At 42.3% G+C, this 16,537-nt stretch overlaps 4 protein-coding genes across 4 annotated transcripts; 2 read left to right on the top strand and 2 right to left on the bottom strand.

Annotated features, from left to right (window-relative positions):
- Positions 1–2,361: 2,361 nt before the first annotated feature.
- Positions 2,362–3,946, bottom strand: LOC141843883 (aspartyl protease AED3-like). Its single transcript, XM_074731908.1, has one exon. It carries the CDS (start codon positions 3,918–3,920, stop codon positions 2,592–2,594), a length of 1,329 nt encoding a protein of 442 aa, XP_074588009.1. The 5' UTR covers positions 3,921–3,946; the 3' UTR covers positions 2,362–2,591.
- Positions 3,947–6,485: 2,539 nt separating this feature from the next.
- LOC141825460 (uncharacterized) lies at positions 6,486–7,212 on the top strand. The gene is made up of 2 exons (XM_074712848.1): positions 6,486–7,159; positions 7,207–7,212. Exons 1-2 carry the CDS (start codon positions 6,509–6,511, stop codon positions 7,210–7,212), a joined length of 657 nt encoding a protein of 218 aa, XP_074568949.1. The 5' UTR covers positions 6,486–6,508.
- A 588-nt stretch (positions 7,213–7,800) lies between these two features.
- LOC141837355 (agamous-like MADS-box protein AGL80) lies at positions 7,801–8,517 on the top strand. The gene has a single exon (XM_074725069.1). It carries the CDS (start codon positions 7,801–7,803, stop codon positions 8,515–8,517), a length of 717 nt encoding a protein of 238 aa, XP_074581170.1.
- A 362-nt stretch (positions 8,518–8,879) lies between these two features.
- On the bottom strand, positions 8,880–12,882 carry LOC141841159 (TORTIFOLIA1-like protein 5). Its single transcript, XM_074729289.1, has 5 exons — positions 11,841–12,882; positions 11,634–11,748; positions 10,994–11,541; positions 9,409–9,876; positions 8,880–9,301 (listed from the first exon to the last, which is right to left on the bottom strand). The coding sequence occupies exons 1-4, from the start codon at positions 12,669–12,671 to the stop codon at positions 9,445–9,447; spliced, it is 1,926 nt and encodes a 641-aa protein (XP_074585390.1). The 5' UTR covers positions 12,672–12,882; the 3' UTR covers positions 8,880–9,301; positions 9,409–9,444.
- Positions 12,883–16,537: the final 3,655 nt, after the last annotated feature.

Below are 16,537 nucleotides of genomic sequence, written 5' to 3'. Positions count from 1 at the left end.
ACGTGAGATCTTAAATGTCAAATATATTTTTTTATCTAAAAAATAATATTTTTTATTAAAGGTTAGTCATTACTAACTAATATGTACATAATTTTGTATCAGGTTTTATCGAAGACAGAAAAATCAGAAAGTTATTTTCTTATTGACAAATTGATTCGACTTATTTTTTTACCAGTTTCTACTAGTACACTACTGCAATGAAAATTACGAAGGTTGTGGAACAAAATGGATGATGATTTCTTATTCTTTGATTGTAATTAATGATATTGTGGTTTTGAGTCAGGATTTTTCTATTAAAAAGAAGAGCGCAACTTAGATTGTGTTGAATGATTATTTCTTAAATTGATTGTCATACGATGTTAACCCCCCCTCATAGGCAAAGCATCCATATGGTGGGAGCAATTATGACGCTCATGAGACAAACAAGACAAAGATATGATCACTAATTGGGAGAATATGAATAAAAAAATGAAAGATCACTTTTTCCTTTCGATTACCCCAAACATTGTTTCAACGACTACATATATTGAGGCGGGATGCAAGTTCCCAATGTGCTCTGGTTGGTGAAAGTACATAACCGAAACAGTTGGCCAACTTACCCTCAAGATTCACATTCCATCCGACCATCATCACAGGTTGATCCTAAACCTCTTGTCAGATGTGTTCGTCATAATAAACAAGGACACGAGACAATTGATTGCAAGAAACTTACGAATCAAAAGGGCAACAATTTATTGATTGAGAAAAACATAAGAGGCAAAACTAAGGTAATCAGCAAGCTAGTATATGACAAGGAAAAAGTTGGCGAGGTGCTTTATGATGATGACTGTGAGACTTTTGTCATTCGCAAGAGTATGCTAACAACTCATAGGAGATGCTTGGGTTGGAGAGAAATCATCATGTTGATACTTAAGTTGTGCAAGAAACCCTATTGATATAGCTAAGCGAGATACTGGTCAAAATAGAGTTGGTCAAGAAATGTTGCTACTATAGTTGATTGGCTAGACAATACAAACTTGTAGGAAATCATGGATCATGATTGGACATTGCGAATCACTTCTATCTTAGTAACCAATAATACTAACCTACTTTCTATATCTAGGGCTTTAGATAATATAAGATATGGAGACATAGTCTTTGCTTTATTGTCTTGCAAAAACAATGCAAATAGATGTAGATCCTGATTTACCAGCAGAAGTGCAACAACTATTAGGGGATTTTGCGAAGTTGAGACTGGAGGATCTTTCTCCTAGGCTATCACTTGGTAAGCATAATTTAAACTCGATGACGAATTATTTTTAACCTAGGATGACTAATATAGGAGCAACCGAAACGTCCAACAAACATGGCCATCCCGTGTTCCCTAGCATAGGCATACTTCATTCTGAGCCTTGTGAGGTGAAATCGAGCTTCCAACAACCAATACGGTCGGACCATATCCCTTGACAAGTCGTGTTGCATTTTGCTTCTCGATGAAATGAATCGTAGTGTTTTAACATGGAACACGACTTAACCATTCTCCTTGACATGGTCGTGGCGCTCTTGAGGCTCAAGCGGGTCAAATCATCAAACGACCTAGCTTTAGTCTTTTAAAATTTATTTTATTAGTTTTATTTTTTAAGATTTTAAATTATTTAAATAATTATTTAATTGATGTCGGAGTTTTTTGGGGATGAATAATATTTTTCATCATGTTATTTTTTTCCCCTTTATTTCTTATCATTGAATCAATAAATTTTTTAAAAAAAGTATATTTTATATTTATATTTGGATAATGAAATTAATATTATAGGTAGGATAATCGTCTGTCAATATTATTTTAATAGGAGTTGTTTTAGAGGATCGGGCATCTTAATAACAGATATTTGATGGGGATATTTAAAGAAATATCCCCATGTATCAAATATCCTCTATTGGAGGAGATATTTGAGAGGTGATTAGAAATCACCAGGCAAATCTTTTACCGGATGATTTCAATTATTTATTATAACAAAATATTTAATAATTAAAATTAAATAAAAAAAGATATTAGGTTAGATGGGATAAATATGTGAGATAATGATAATAAATAGGATATTGTTAAATAAATAATATTATTAAATTAATTTTATTTAATATTAAATTAAAATTTAAAAATTATAAATAATTTTATTTAAATATAAATTAATAAAATAAAATTAGACCTTATAAATATTTAATTATGATATTTAATTATAATATTTGAAAGTAAGATGAGGATAATAAGTGGGACTATAAATAATTTTCCCAATTGATTTAAATTTGCCACCCTGACGAACAGATCAGACAAAATATGAACACCGCAAGCACCGACAAAAAGACAACGATCTGGCCCAAAAAAGATTAAAACAAAAAATTGAACAATCATATTATTGGACGCTCGCCACAATCACACTACGCACGGTCATGCTACAAGTCAACAAACAAACTGGAAGATCGCTCAAAGAGAAAAAGGATTCAAGAACGACAACGATCCACATAATTAGCTAATAAAATCTACGATACTAACTGCAATTAGCTAGCTAGCGTTTCCGATGGTGACACATGACACAGATCTCCGGTAGCTACGCAGCTCAGACTGCGGCGCTGCAGGGCTCACGGGCGAAGCCGATCCGGCCGTTGGGCACGTCGAAGAGCACCCTGTGGTTCTGTTGCTGCATGTTCGCTACCACGTTGATCATCGAGTTCATGTTGTCCGGCGACGCCGCCATCGCGAGGCAAGAGATCGTCCCCGCCGTGCTGTGGATCATCACGTTCTCCGGCGGCAGCGTCACGTTCATCCCCGAGAACATCAGCGAGATGGACGGCGCCTTCACGGGCCCGTCGTAGCACGTGTCGAACCCGCCGAGCGTCGTCACAGGCCCCGCCGCCTTCACCCGCCTCCGGAACTCGTCCCGCACAGCGGTGTACGCCGGCAAAACCAGGCGCGTGAACATGGTCCCGGAGTCGACGATGGTGCCGGCGCCGGTCACCGGGTCGAAGGCCAGCGCGGAGGGCGGAATGTCGACCACCTTGCGCCCCACGCGGACTCCAACCATGTTGACGTAGTAGAGCGAGGAGCGGCGAGGGTTGAAGAGCAGAGGCGTGGTCTTGATGCGCTTCGGCTGGCCGACGGGGCCTAGCCGGAGCGTTCCGGTGAAGTTGAGGGACTTAAAGCTGGGAAGGCAATAGGAGAAGGTGGAGTCGTAGAGGCTCTTGGTTTGGGACAAAAAGGAGAGCGGGCCGCGGCCGAGGCCGAGGAGCCCCTGCGACGGAACAGAGTTGCCGCCGATGACCTTCTGCAGGCACCCGAAGGTGTAAGAGGGCACGACGTCGGCTGCGAGGGCAAGGGAGTCCTGGACGAGGCCGGCCTGGATGGAGGAGGTGCCGTAGGTGAGGTTGAAGGCGCAGGAGATGGCGCCGTCGGGGCAGGAGGGGTTGGGGACCTGGCCGCACTGCGGGGAGCCGCAGGGTAGAGGGCGGTAGCTGGTGGAGCTAGCGGCGGCGAAGGAGGCGGCGGCGGGGGGGCAACCGAGGCAACCGGAGCAGGGGAACCAGGCGGCGTCGTTGCTGTTGTCGAGGGCGACGAGGAGGGACTGGGGCGGGGAGCCGACCTTCGCGCGGACGACGTAGTTCGGGATCTGGAGGAGCTGACGGCCGGGGCCGAGGGGGACGAAGGAGCGACCGGCGGAGGCGGCGAGGGAGGAGAGGTAGAGGAGGCGGGATGCGTCGCTGGAGAGGAGTTCCATTATGGTGTCCTCCCAAGAGGAGAAGGGCGCAGCACCTAGAGGGGAGCAAGGGCCGAAGGCGTGGAGGATGTGGACGGTGGAGCCCTCGTCCGGCGGGGTGGAGCAGGGAGTGGCGGCCGTGATGGAGGCGGCGTTGGCCACGAGGAAGAGGAGGTTAAGCAGCAGGGCTGCCATGGCCGCACGTAGCTATAGCTCCGATGCTTGAGAGATTTGAGTGGGAGGAGACGATCGCCGGGGAGTTAAATAGCAAAGGAAGAGTGGCTGTGACCTTCCCCGTGGAGTTGGAAATGGAATGCCACCATGTGAAGAGGTTTGAATGCCAACAACCGTGACTGATTCTTATTGATGAAATTGCTATTTTAAACTATTTTTATAAGTAATATAATTAGTATAAAAGACTAACAAACAAATTAAACTTCAACTAACAACCTAAATTAAGCAACAGTTAGCATACAATGTTAGATTCTCTCTTGTTTTTACTATGAGAGGAAGTGACTCAGGGTGATTCAGATAGAAGAGTTAGTGAGGTGGGGCAGCGAAGGCTGTGGTATTCACGTGACGAGGGGCCGTACTAGAGTAGTTCAATTCAATGCCATTGTTCCTTGCAGCTTTTGCTACGGCATGTAAAAAAGTGAAATCATTGGAGAGCAATGTTGCAGTAACAAGCATAATTCTGAAGCTGTGTTTTAAAATCCGGTTCTAAAGTTGCAGCTGATTGATTTCATGAGTCAAAGATTGTTTATTTCTTTTACTGAATCAGAGCAAATCTAAGTGAAACTTCTCATTATTTCATGCTCATCTCAGTAGGTGCAATTACATTTACGCTTCAGTAGACAGTACTGACAGGAAGTTGTTTAAATCGGTGACCTGCCTTTAGCTACTATTCTGAAAGCTTTTCACCATTTATCCACTTCATATTAGAAAATTTAATGGAAGTTTTTTCTATAAAAATAGAAAAATAAAAATTAGACAAATCAATGTTCACAGTTTTATATAAAAACATTATTATCAAGACGTCGGTGAAATAACTTGATAGTAAAATTCAAAACACCTACGGACACCACAGCCAAGAACAAAAACAGTCCGATCAATTAGTACATAGTCACGCGCATATCACTCGACTTCGAACGCCGCTGGTTCTTGTGTTTTTTTCCGGCACCGACAGCCTGAAACTTCATCGGGTGAAGCATAACGAGCAGTGCTACTTGTTCTCTAGCGACACATATACATATATATAAAATTGATCAACTCGATCGATTCAATTAGCAGATGGAGAACGCGATGCGATGGCGCATCTATGAAGCTTACTAAGCTTTGTGTTTGCTTCTGCTTGTTCTGTTTTCATGCACGTTGTATTGTCAGATTCCATCCTGGAGGAGGAGGTGCTTTCAGAGTTGGTGTTAGTTAGTTTAAGTCTCTTCGAAAAGCGTTCGGCTTGTGCATTACACTACCCCTGTTGGCACGAAGAGGACGACAAAGCTGTGCTTTAGACAAGAAGTCGTACGTCGTGAGAAATTGAAATCGGAAACTCGTGCCTAAAACAATTGAGTTGTCTTGTCTGAGTGATGCACCTGCTTTTTTTTGGCTATTTGCATTATTGGTCGAGAGCACGCGAACAAAGGGAGTGATTTTCAGTCACTAATGGCCGGGCCACTCAAGCCGCGGCATGTCTTGGGCCATGCCCACCGCCCAAAAATGTCAACTACAATGAGGACTTCCATGTAAAAGAGCTAGTTTGTACAGGTGAACGTAGTGTCCTAGGATCATAAGATACAACTGTTGATTTAATTTCTTAATTATGAATTTAATTATAATTTGTATATGCGAATACGAATCCAACCTATTTAAATGATCTAATTAAAATTTATTAAATTTTGAATTATTGATGTGGATTAAAATATATAAAATCCGTTAGTCCGTTTCGATATTATTATGGATTAAATTTATTAAATTTATTAATATATTTTGATATTATCGGATAGAGATTAAATATATAGAATAAGTCAAATCTGTTTCGTTATTATCTATGAGCTGATAATGGATTTGATATGTGTTTGGTCCCGAGGGTTTAGGGAATCACGTGACATCGCCTTCGTTCTCCATTGACGAAAATTTTACGGCGCCGTCACCCTAATTTCCTTTGGAAGATCTCTCTTTTATTTCTGCTTTATTTTCTTCCACAGGGATCAAGCAGAAGGAGTTGCAGGACAAGGACAATGACTTTCCAAACAGTTTCCTTATAATTATATTTTGTAGTTTAATATATTAAATTATGAAATTCGTAGAAACTATATTTTTATTCTTGTATTTTTAATTTAAAATTCTAATTCAGTTTATAAAACTTATGCAGCTTATGGTTTATAAGTTTCATCAACAACGTGTTTCAAGATGTAGGCCTATGGAATTCGTATTTCAAGAAGTATTAGCATAATATATACAACTTGACAAAGATATTTATGCTGCAAAATGGCAATGATATCCGTTGACCTTTAAACGTTCAACGTATCTGTATCATTCCTGCTATGGCCGCTGGATCACTAGCACGCTGACGCTCGTCACTTTATCTATAAAGTCAACTTTAAGGCGACAACTTTTTAAAAAAAAACCGGCGCCTCCGCCGCCAGTATTGTATCTCTTTCTTATCCCCATTTCGATCCTCGATCTATTGGATATGCTCCCGAAATCATTATAATCGAAGTTGAGTTCCAATGTCGAAGCACATCAAACGCACACCTGAGATCGATAATCGGAGAGGTCGCGCAATGGGCTGTTGCTTCTCTTCGGCCGCCGCCGCTTCCGTCGACTCCAGTACCCGCCCATCGACCGCCAAAGTCATCGGCCTCGACGGCTCCTTGACGGAGTATCCCGTCCCGCTGACGGCCTCCCAAGTCATCATCGCCTCCGCCGGAGATTCCTTCGTCTGTAGCTCCGACGTCCTCTTCCCCGACGAGCGCATACCGGCGTTGGAACCGGAAGCACCCCTCCGCTCCGGGCAGATTTACTTCGTGCTCCCTTCCACCAAGCTCGCTTACCCACTCTCCGCCTCCGACATGGCGGCGCTGTCCATGACGGCCAGCTCTGCGCTCTCCTCTCTTTCCGGGAAGAACCAGAGGCGGGCGAAGACTTGGGAGATGCCGGTGGCCGAGGTCGACGAGGCGATGTGCCAGATAATTAACGAGAGCAGCGGCGGCGCTCCTGCCGTGATCAACTCCAAGCTGCTTCGTCGGAAGCCAGTGAGAGGAGGAAGGTGGTCACGATGCCGTCCATTGACGAAGACGACGAGGGAAGCTCTCGAAATGGCAGGGCTTTGGCGTCCTTGTAATTTGCTGCGTGCGTATAGTAATTTGCTTTCAAAAGATGGAAAAAAGATCAAAGTTGATATGGAGTTTTCTTGGATGAATTTGACTGAGCATGTATTAATTAATTATCTCTTCAATTTTAGTTTTTTTAATCATGATAGGCTTGAACTATTTTCTTTGTTTTTTCTTATTGCAATTTTTTCTATTTGATTGCCAATTAAAAAAAATCAACAAGGTCTTTCATTTCAATTCAAGAAATAAATAATTTGTGTAATACATCAATTGAATTTGCATGGTCGATTAAATAATAATCTTACCATTAACTTTAGAACCTATATTTTTAGTTAGTTCGTACGACATTTGTTTTCCATGACTATCTTTTTTTCAGCACAAATTTTAATATCTGGACAGGTTAATTAGATCAAGATTCACCAGGCCATGAACATTAATTTTTAATTAAATTTGCAATCCCCTGGCAACTGGCAAGAGCCTGAGTCCTTGACGCACATCAAGATCAAATACGATAAGCAATTCATCAAGCCACATGAATCAATCCATTAAATTTGCAATCCCGCAGTGAAAGCTCTCGTTTATGATCGGAATTAAGAATCACGATCCTCTCGTAGCTGGATTCCTTTAATTCCTGATCAAAATCCATCGCCGTCCAATCCAATCTAGAATAATGCTCCCAAATCCAACGCGGCGGCCCTATAAAAGCGGCGATGGATTCCACACTTCCTCCTCAGGCTACGACCATGGCGCGGAAGAAGTTGAAGCTCGCGTGGATCGCCAACGACTCAACGAGGCGAGCGACGTTCAAGAAGAGAAGGAAGGGGCTGATGAAGAAGGCGAGCGAGCTGGCCACCCTCTGCGATGTCAAGGCGTGCGTGATCGTGTACGCGCCGCAGGAGCCGCAGCCGGAGGTCTGGCCGTCGGTAGCCGAGGCCACCCGCGTGCTGGCGCGCTTCAAGAGCCTGCCGGAGATGGAGCAGAGCAAGAAGATGATGAACCAGGAGGCGTTCCTCCGGCAGCGCGTGGCCAAGCTCCGTGAGCAGCTCCGGAAGCAGGAGCGGGAGAACCTGGAGCTCGAGACGGCGCTGCTCATGCGCAGGGGCCTCGCCGGCGGAAGCGGTGGCGCCATAACCGGCTTGGCCGAGGCAGAGTTCGAGGCTGTCACAAGCCTCGCGTGGATGGTGGAGACGAAGGTGAAGCTGGTGCGGGAGCGGATGGAGCAGCTGAGGAACCAGCATGCGGTCGTCGTCGACCACCGCTACAAAGCAGAGGAAAGGCCAGCGCGGCCGGCGCCGGTAGTCGAGAGGGAGAAGGCGCCGGCGGAGGTGGCCAATGACTTGTCGACTTGGTTCCCGGAAGACAATATCGGCGCGAGCGAGAGGAGCTTGATGTTCGATTCGTACACCGAACATGGTGGTCAATGGTTTGATGTTTTCTTTCCTTTCAATTCGTGTCTCTAGTTTACTATAAATTGCTCTGCAATGTTTGCTTATGTTATCCGTCCTTAGTGTCCTCGCTGAGACCAAAATCTTTATGAAAGTTCACTTCTATTCCTTGTAAAAGAAATATTTAAATTCATTTCTTTGTTTTCCCCCAAGTTTATCAACTCTTAACATAAAACTAGGAGACAATTGATTCAGCAAACCAAATTAAATGTTTGTTGAACTCGAGCTGAAGTCAAATTATCTCAAATCTTAAATAAAATAAAATGAACCTAAATCTAACCTAACTGGACCACAAATAGTTCAATAAATCTTGAGCAAATTTGGACTTCTACCCAACAAAACCTCAATTCCGGAGAAGACAAAGGCGTAGATTCAAGTTTTTGTTGCTGTAATAATCACCAGCAGAAAAACATTTAGCATGCAACGATAACGGATTACATCTGTCTTCAATTCACATCGATAATATCTTATATGATTTTTTTTTCAGAAAGCACAAACAATACCATAATAGTTTTTCCGGATGTACAATACCTCCTGGACGTTTGCTTTCAGGTTGTCGAGAAGTGTTGATCATATTCACTGGTGTCAGAAGAAGGACCGTCCGAATGACGGGGATCATTGGTGTTCCGCAAAATACCAGATTCTAGATAAACAGCTCGCTTTCAAGCTCCTCTTATCGGAAAGTAATTTGTTATATCTTGTCTTCAGATATCCCGAGCTAGAACAATATGTAGGTATTTAAACACCTGCATCCTAGCTCCATAGCTTCTTACCAAATTATGTGTGCCAATTTCCTCACCTGAATTTAAAAAAAAAAACACAAATTAAAACGAAAGGTACCAGTAAAAGAAATTAAACACCAAGGATTAGGAACATTTAAATGCAAAGGTGATAGGTAGTATATACCATATCGTCCCATATAGTTTCAGGATGCTTATCCATCTACTTGCTTGGATGAGCCAGTGTAATCTCATTGTCTCGTGTCATATTCTTTGGCATTGTAACTCCAATAGACTTTGAACTCCCAACTGACTGAGGGTTAATATCTGCCAAAGGATTGACAACAAATCCACCCTGGACTCCATGCCTCCACTTATCCAATTTATACGAACTCCTAGTTTCTCGGTCATTGTAGTTCTGTAGTTCTGACACAGATAACCTGGTGGAGTTTCTGCCTTCGGTCTTCCTCCAAAATTTCGGGCTTAGGAATTCTGTACCAGGTAGTCTGCAGCATGCACTTGAAGCAGGATCATTGTTTGCCATTCTACCGGAAGATAATGCTAAATTTCGGGAGATATCATCCAATGTTATTTCAAGGCCATGCACTCTTGTTTCCAGTGAATATAGGCCATTTTGTGAGTTTCCAATGAATTTCTACAAGAGAATACAAATTAGATCTCTTAGTTTCTCACATGACGTTTTTAGTGCAAGAGATATTCAACTTGGAGCGAACACTATATGAAGCAACTAGCATTGTGCCGAAATTAAAGATCAAGGCTAATTCTAAGCAAAAAATGAGAGAAATAATAGAAGGGAAGAAAAATATAAATATAATAATTTAAAAGTAAAAGAGAATGCTATTAAAGATAGTAGGAAGTGAAGAAAGGATAAACCTACATTGCTTAGTCTCACATCGACAAATGATGATTCATGCTTAAATATCAAGAGATCCCTACTGAAATGTTGGCGTTTTGAGTTTGATAGGGATCCTTCTTAGGTTTTACTAAATGCTACCTTGCCCTTATATAGATACTTTATAATATGTGGCAGCGGAATGGTACCAGCCTTTTACCCATAGAAAGTCAGACATTATCACATCAGTTGCAAAGATAAGTATCTAATTGGTCCGGGCAAATCTTAAAATAACTGTGGAGTTTTTTCTAGTTGGAATTATAATTTGGTTGATCAATGGGACAGATTTCTCAAAATTGCAAGTTACTCTTATCTGTTTGAGGATGTTTATTCCAGAAAGAATGACTAACTGACTAAAGCGATAATTTGTTCACCTTAAATTGGACAGTAACACAAAACTGCAAGGTGTTGTGTGCTCGAGTAGTTCATAAATGAATTAGCTTGGTTGAATTAACTTATCCAGATAGATCTTCACTTACTAGAGCCAAACTAAAGGTACATTAAGGAACTAAGGATGAAGGGAAAATTTTCCATGTAATAACTTGCTTCGGAGAAGATGACTTCCATTTGCTCTATAGCATACATAACAATCACAGTGTACCGGTGGGAAACAACAGAACCCACAGACATTTAGCTCTAGGGTTTCTCACGAGTTTGTTTTTTCAGAAATATACAGTATGGTTTTATAACTCATCTCACCCATGTCGCCACACAAGTTAGCATACAGATGTAAGAGCAGAAAGATAACTAAACAGACAAGCAGATGATATAGCATTATGCAAAGATCACATTCAATTAACATATATAAGAAGGCACCCTTATTGAGTCAAACCAAATTTGCATCTGGAAGGAATTATACCTGGAGAAGCTCTAACAGATTGGACTGCTGGTTCTCTATTTGCATCAATTGCATCCTTATTGTAGACAGATTGCCATCCTTATCATTATGTCCAGCATTTAGATCATCTTCTTTCATGTTAGCTCCAATGGTTTGTTCCAACTGGGCAGTCTCCTGATTAGGAACATGTGATACTGATTTTAACCCAGCTACATTACTCCCTTCGTGTTCTGATTTTCCCTCAAACAGCATCCGCCGTGCTTCTAACCTGGATTTGACACTGCTTTTTGGTGCTCCTTGCTCCCGATCTTTCTGAAACCTTTTGTGATCGACGACTTCTCCTGGAGAACCGGTAGCAGGGATTTCTACGCTCCAATTAGAGTTCTTCAGTTCAGCCTTACGAAACAAAGGCGGGGAGCATTTCTTGTCCCTGATTGAGGGGACATTGTCTCGGGACGTAGGAATGGGTGAGGCGGCAGGTGGAGGTGATCTGCTTGAACTAACTCTTTTTGCCGATTGGATTGAAGAGGCGGCTGCCGAAGTTGGAAATCGTCCATCCCCCATTGTTTCTGTTCGAATATAAATGGATATAAACCCAATGTTTGATCTATTTTGAAATTTCTTGAGAACAATCGGAGGACAAAAGGAGCAGATTGATCACCTCGGGTGGAAGAATTCGCCTGCTGCGAATGAGGCTTGATTTCGCTTTCAGGAGCCTCAGGAATGTCCTTCCACACATCTAGCATCCGATTCATGGAATCCCTCACAATCTTCACCTACATTTTTTTAAAGAACCGAAGATCAAAACCTAGGAAAATAAAGAGATCGAGGGTTTCAAATCTAACGCTGATCCTGTGCCAAATCAGACCTTGTCGAACTTCCTCGATTCAAAAGAAGTGATGCAGGAGGACCTAAATCCAATCAGTAATTCCTTCTCTCTGAGGGCAAGAACGGATAGAGACTCGGCGGCAGCCTTCCTCGTAGTCCAGTCATCGCTGGAGAGGGACTCCACGAGGCAGGGGACGAGCAGGGCAACGAGCTGAGCAGTCGCAGCGCCACCGGCGCCGGCGATACTGCCCAGAAGCGAGAGCAGCGCGGCTTTCGCCTTGAACGCGTTACTACGGAGGAGTTTCACCAAGCGAGGAAGGAGGCGCTGGAGGAGGTGAGCGAGATCGGGATCCAGGGTGGAGGCTGTGGCGGCATCGACGGCGGCGGCGAGGGAGAGCGATGCAGAGATCTGCGCACACAGATCCTGCTCGTGCAGGAGGGAGTCAGCCAAGGGGCGAAGGAGAACGGCAGCAAGGGCGGGCGGGTGCGCGGCGGCCATGGAACGGAACGCATCGACGCAAGCTGCGCGGACAGACGAGTCCGGGTCGCGCAGACGACGGAGGGCGGCGGCTAGCATGCGGGGGAGATGTGGGGCGACGGCGGAGGCGGGGTGGGAATGGGAGAGCAATGATAGGAGCCGGAGGGAGTGGCGACGGAGCGGCGTCTTGTCGGTTGGGCGAGCATCACCGATGGCAGAGAGGAAAGGCGGAAAGGCGTCAGCGGTGAGCCCCTTAGCGATGGCGTCGAGCTCGGAGGCTGCCATTGCCTCGGTGTCGCGGTCCGAAAGCTTCATCATGCAGCGATTCACGCGCTGCCGCACTCCCTCCTCATTGCCGCCTGTCGGCTGCTGCTGGTGAACTCTGGCAGCCATTCTCGACTCGCACAATGTATTCCAATTAATGATTCCAAGAAGACGAAGCACCCTATAATCTCCTTGCTTCCAAATTCACATTGCAATCACGACAGCCATGGGTGATGGAGTAAGAAGGAAGAGGATTGCATTGGAAGTGGAGGAAATGGACAGGAAGGACGGTGAGAGAGAGAGAGAGAGAGAGAGAGAGAGGAAGCTCAACTAAAAGCGGAAAAAGAGGGTGCGGTGGTTGGCAGATTGAAAGGGAAGAGAATTTATAGAGCAACATTTCTCACTGGTATGTACTTTTATTTACTTGTTATATCCCTTTTATTATTTGAAATAAGATTATTTTATGAGTCGATTGAACTCATCCTGCTAGTAGAATGGACGATGCAGAATCCCACGGTCTGTCAGAAGAGGGTTCATTTTAGTTAACCAGATGGAAACTTACAAAGCTTCCAAAAAATTTTGTTGAGAAAAACACTCGAAAGAGAACAAATAAAAAGTGACGGTGTCTCCCGCATGTGAGTGTGTGAGTACGACGCGACTACAACTTCGGTTGGGCGGTTGCGGTTGCCCGAGGGGCGAAGGAACCTGAAGCCATGCAAAGCAAAGCTTACGGATGAATCAGATTAAATCTCTCTCTCTCCTGTAAATTAAATTGACTCGCTCACATGATTTTCTGCACATTGCAGTCATCTAATACTTTAGTTTCAAAATGTTTAACGATCATGTGAATACGCAGTCTTGGAGGAATGGATAATTCCAAAACAACCCCTTGACGGCAGATGTAACGACAGGCAGGGGGCAGGGACGCATGGACTATTGATATTGGTGCGGCAGCAGGACTGTATTGGTGATTAGTTATCATATCGTTTTCCGGCAATATAGATGTTTCCACAGATGATTGAGGGAGAAGTCAGGATGGTTCAGAATTATAAGTCATTTGCTGCCTGCCTAACACATTGTTTGTTAATTAATTACTTGTTGGAATAGAATTGTTTTTAAATGATTTCATTTGGATTTAGTGGAGTAGCTAGCAGATATGTGATGTTTGCGAGGAAGGCACATGTGAGAGCCTGATAGATCAAGCGACGCGGATACACACGCGAGAAGCTAGAACATTGCATGTGAGCGAACTCCACGCACATGCATGCACCCGATACAATGCATCGGTTACAAAACACATTGAATCGATAAATGATGCAAGAAAAAATATATATATATATATCAAAAAATATAAGTTAAGTTGAACAGTTTGATCTGACTAGATGGTGGCAAGAGAATAATTATATTTCTATACGTGGAGTGAGGATCTTGATACAGACAATTAGGGTGCAAATGAATCAAATATATTCATGATATTTTGAGTTCGTCTTAAAAAATATTTGATTCATATTTAAAATTATCGAATTTGAACTAAACCTTTGATAATTTTTTCAAACTGAATTTTAGGAGTGTTAAAAATAAATCTGACTAATCCCAACTCTAACAATATCAGATTAGGATAGGAGGTTTCTGAGTTAGGTTCGGGTTATGATTTTTGGATAATATTGGGATCAAATTGGGTTCGGATCAACCTGGGTTGACTTAAATTTAGGATTTAAGAGTTTTTTTGAGTTAAATCAATTTTTATTTTGAAATTAAGATGCTTTAATACGAAAAGTTAATATAATAATGATGAAGTATTGAGATGAACATCAAGAATTATAGGGAAACTAGAAATTTTTTTTTAATTAAGTCAGTTGGTTTATCCGGGTTCAAGTTTGGATTCGGGTTTAGAATTTTTGACTTGTGTTCGAGTTTTTGTCGAGTTTGAGATTGAGATTTTTTATTTATATTTTTGAGCTTCAAATAGAATTAGAATATCACGCATATTTTTCAAACTTGAACTCAAATATCAATATTTAAATATTATTCGATTCAATTCCTTTTCACTTCTATAAACAATAATATAATATAATAAAATATAAAATCTTATAATAATTATTTTGTATTTATCATCAATATGATAAAATTAAATCTTGAAAAATCAAAACTCAATTAATTCTATCAATTTTTTCTTATTAAAAGTTAAAAATAAAATTTGTGGATATAAATAATTTATATAAAGAGTAACTTCGTACTTGTGGAAATCATCATTTAATTCCATTAATTTTTTTATTAAACGTTAAAAATAAATTTTGTGAATATAAATAAGTTATATACAGAGTAACTCGCTGAAATCATCATTTAATTTTTAAAACTGTATATCAATAATATCATAAAATAAATTAATACTATAATGATGGATTACGATGGAACGTGGTAAATCAATAGAAAATTAAATTCAGTCTATGGCTCCTGATAAATCATACTTTTGCTCAGGTGAATTCATCATTCAATGATTATATTTTTATTCTTAAAATATTTTTTTAATTTTATGTATCAGTTTTTTTCTAGGTTCAGCGTGAGCCCACACTATGCCTACATTAGATGTTTTCAACCTAACTATATATTCCAAGTATTCACTATTTATAATCTGGGGAAATGTTTTTTTTTAATATTTATAAAATGATTATTCGGTGGGTTGGGGAATGCAATAATGCCACATGGTATGTGTGGAGTTGTCACATGGGCTACATGGTCCCCACATGATGACTGAGCCAGTGTAGCTTCTTGCTATCGGTGCCTGGACCACAAAAATCTATCATTGCACTAATCCCTATTTATTAGTCGGCAAATTAGTGCTTCTTCTGTGCGTGGAGCCATTAATTGAATATATTTGTTATTTTACAGTTTATCCGTCTTTGTTTAGTTGTATTATACATGTTTTAGTTATTTAAGTGTGCAATGATTATTGATTGGCACTAAAAAAGTCATGAATTAAGCCAATGTCAGTGGTAATGTTTGGGCATGCATTGTCGGCTAATAATATCTATTAAGAATTATAATAATTTATTTCTTTTTAAAAAAGTAATCGTCATGCAATCATCTTTAAATAAAAAGATAAATCAAGAAGCTATAATTAATCATTACGAAAAGAATATTGCCTCGACTTCATTAAGATTTAATTCTTATCTATTTCAGTTTGTTTCGTAGTAATCAATTTAATCATGCCCCCAAGCATATAATCGTTTATACCTAGAACATAGCTGTTATGGTCATAAAGAGCGTGGTGTGGTTAGTCAAGTCCGAGAACAGCCCCTCGAGTCTAGCCCAGGGCTTCATGAAGCCTGGATCGGGCCGAATCCGCTGGCGCCTCGGCCAAGAGTCGGGCCTTGCAAGCCGCATCAGAGGGATCAGGAAAGACCCGAAGGGAGTACTCCGTGGCGGCGCCGGTGTCGGATCAAGTCTCACCTTCTCAAGCGACTCGGTACCGAATCCTTGAATCGAATCCCTCGAGGCGAGGCAAGAATAGGTCCAACTCAGCAAAGAAATAGGCCTCTCCCCGTCAATTCGGCCTTACCTCGCCTCCAAGCCGAGCCGAGCCGGATCCTCGAGTCGTGCTCAGAACGTCACAGAGCCTGGGTCGAGCCGGATACCCGACACCTCAGCCCCGAGGCGAGTCTGAGCAGGTCAAATCGAAAGGATCGGGTAGGACTCGATGACGGTACTCCTCCAACGGAGCCGTAACCGGATCGAGGCTCATCTGCCCGACTGCTCGGTACCTAACCGAGCTGGGTCCTCGAGTCGGGCTCAGAGCGTTACGGAACCCAGGTCGGGCTGGACACCCGGCACCTCGGCTCCTGAGCCGAGGTGACCCATTCGAACGTAAGGCACGCCAGCTTCACCATCCTGCCCTGGCCCAAGGCAGACTTTTCTTTTTCTTTCCCAAATACCACTCCCCCATCATGCGGTTGTGAAATGTCCCCCTGCCACCTCTGCAACTCATCATGGCGAGG

Source organism: Curcuma longa, chromosome 1 (assembly GCF_044706935.1).
Source record: "Curcuma longa cultivar G26 ecotype Majalengka, Jawa Barat chromosome 1, ITB_CL_G26_1.1, whole genome shotgun sequence".
NCBI classification, from domain to species: domain Eukaryota; kingdom Viridiplantae; phylum Streptophyta; class Magnoliopsida; order Zingiberales; family Zingiberaceae; genus Curcuma; species Curcuma longa.
This window is presented reverse-complemented; position numbering and strand designations above follow the sequence as displayed.

Coding starts and splice junctions, on each gene's coding strand:
- LOC141841159 (XM_074729289.1), bottom strand. CDS start 12,671: ATGGCTGCCAGAGTTCACCAGCAGCAGCCGACAGGCGGCAATGAGGAG. Junction 11,749..11,840: donor AATCGAGGAAGTTCGACAAG/GTCTGATTTGGC, acceptor AAAAAAATGTAG/GTGAAGATTGTGAGGGATTC. Junction 11,542..11,633: donor GGCGAATTCTTCCACCCGAG/GTGATCAATCTG, acceptor ATATTCGAACAG/AAACAATGGGGGATGGACGA.
- LOC141837355 (XM_074725069.1), top strand. CDS start 7,801: ATGGCGCGGAAGAAGTTGAAGCTCGCGTGGATCGCCAACGACTCAACG.
- LOC141825460 (XM_074712848.1), top strand. CDS start 6,509: ATGGGCTGTTGCTTCTCTTCGGCCGCCGCCGCTTCCGTCGACTCCAGT.
- LOC141843883 (XM_074731908.1), bottom strand. CDS start 3,920: ATGGCAGCCCTGCTGCTTAACCTCCTCTTCCTCGTGGCCAACGCCGCC.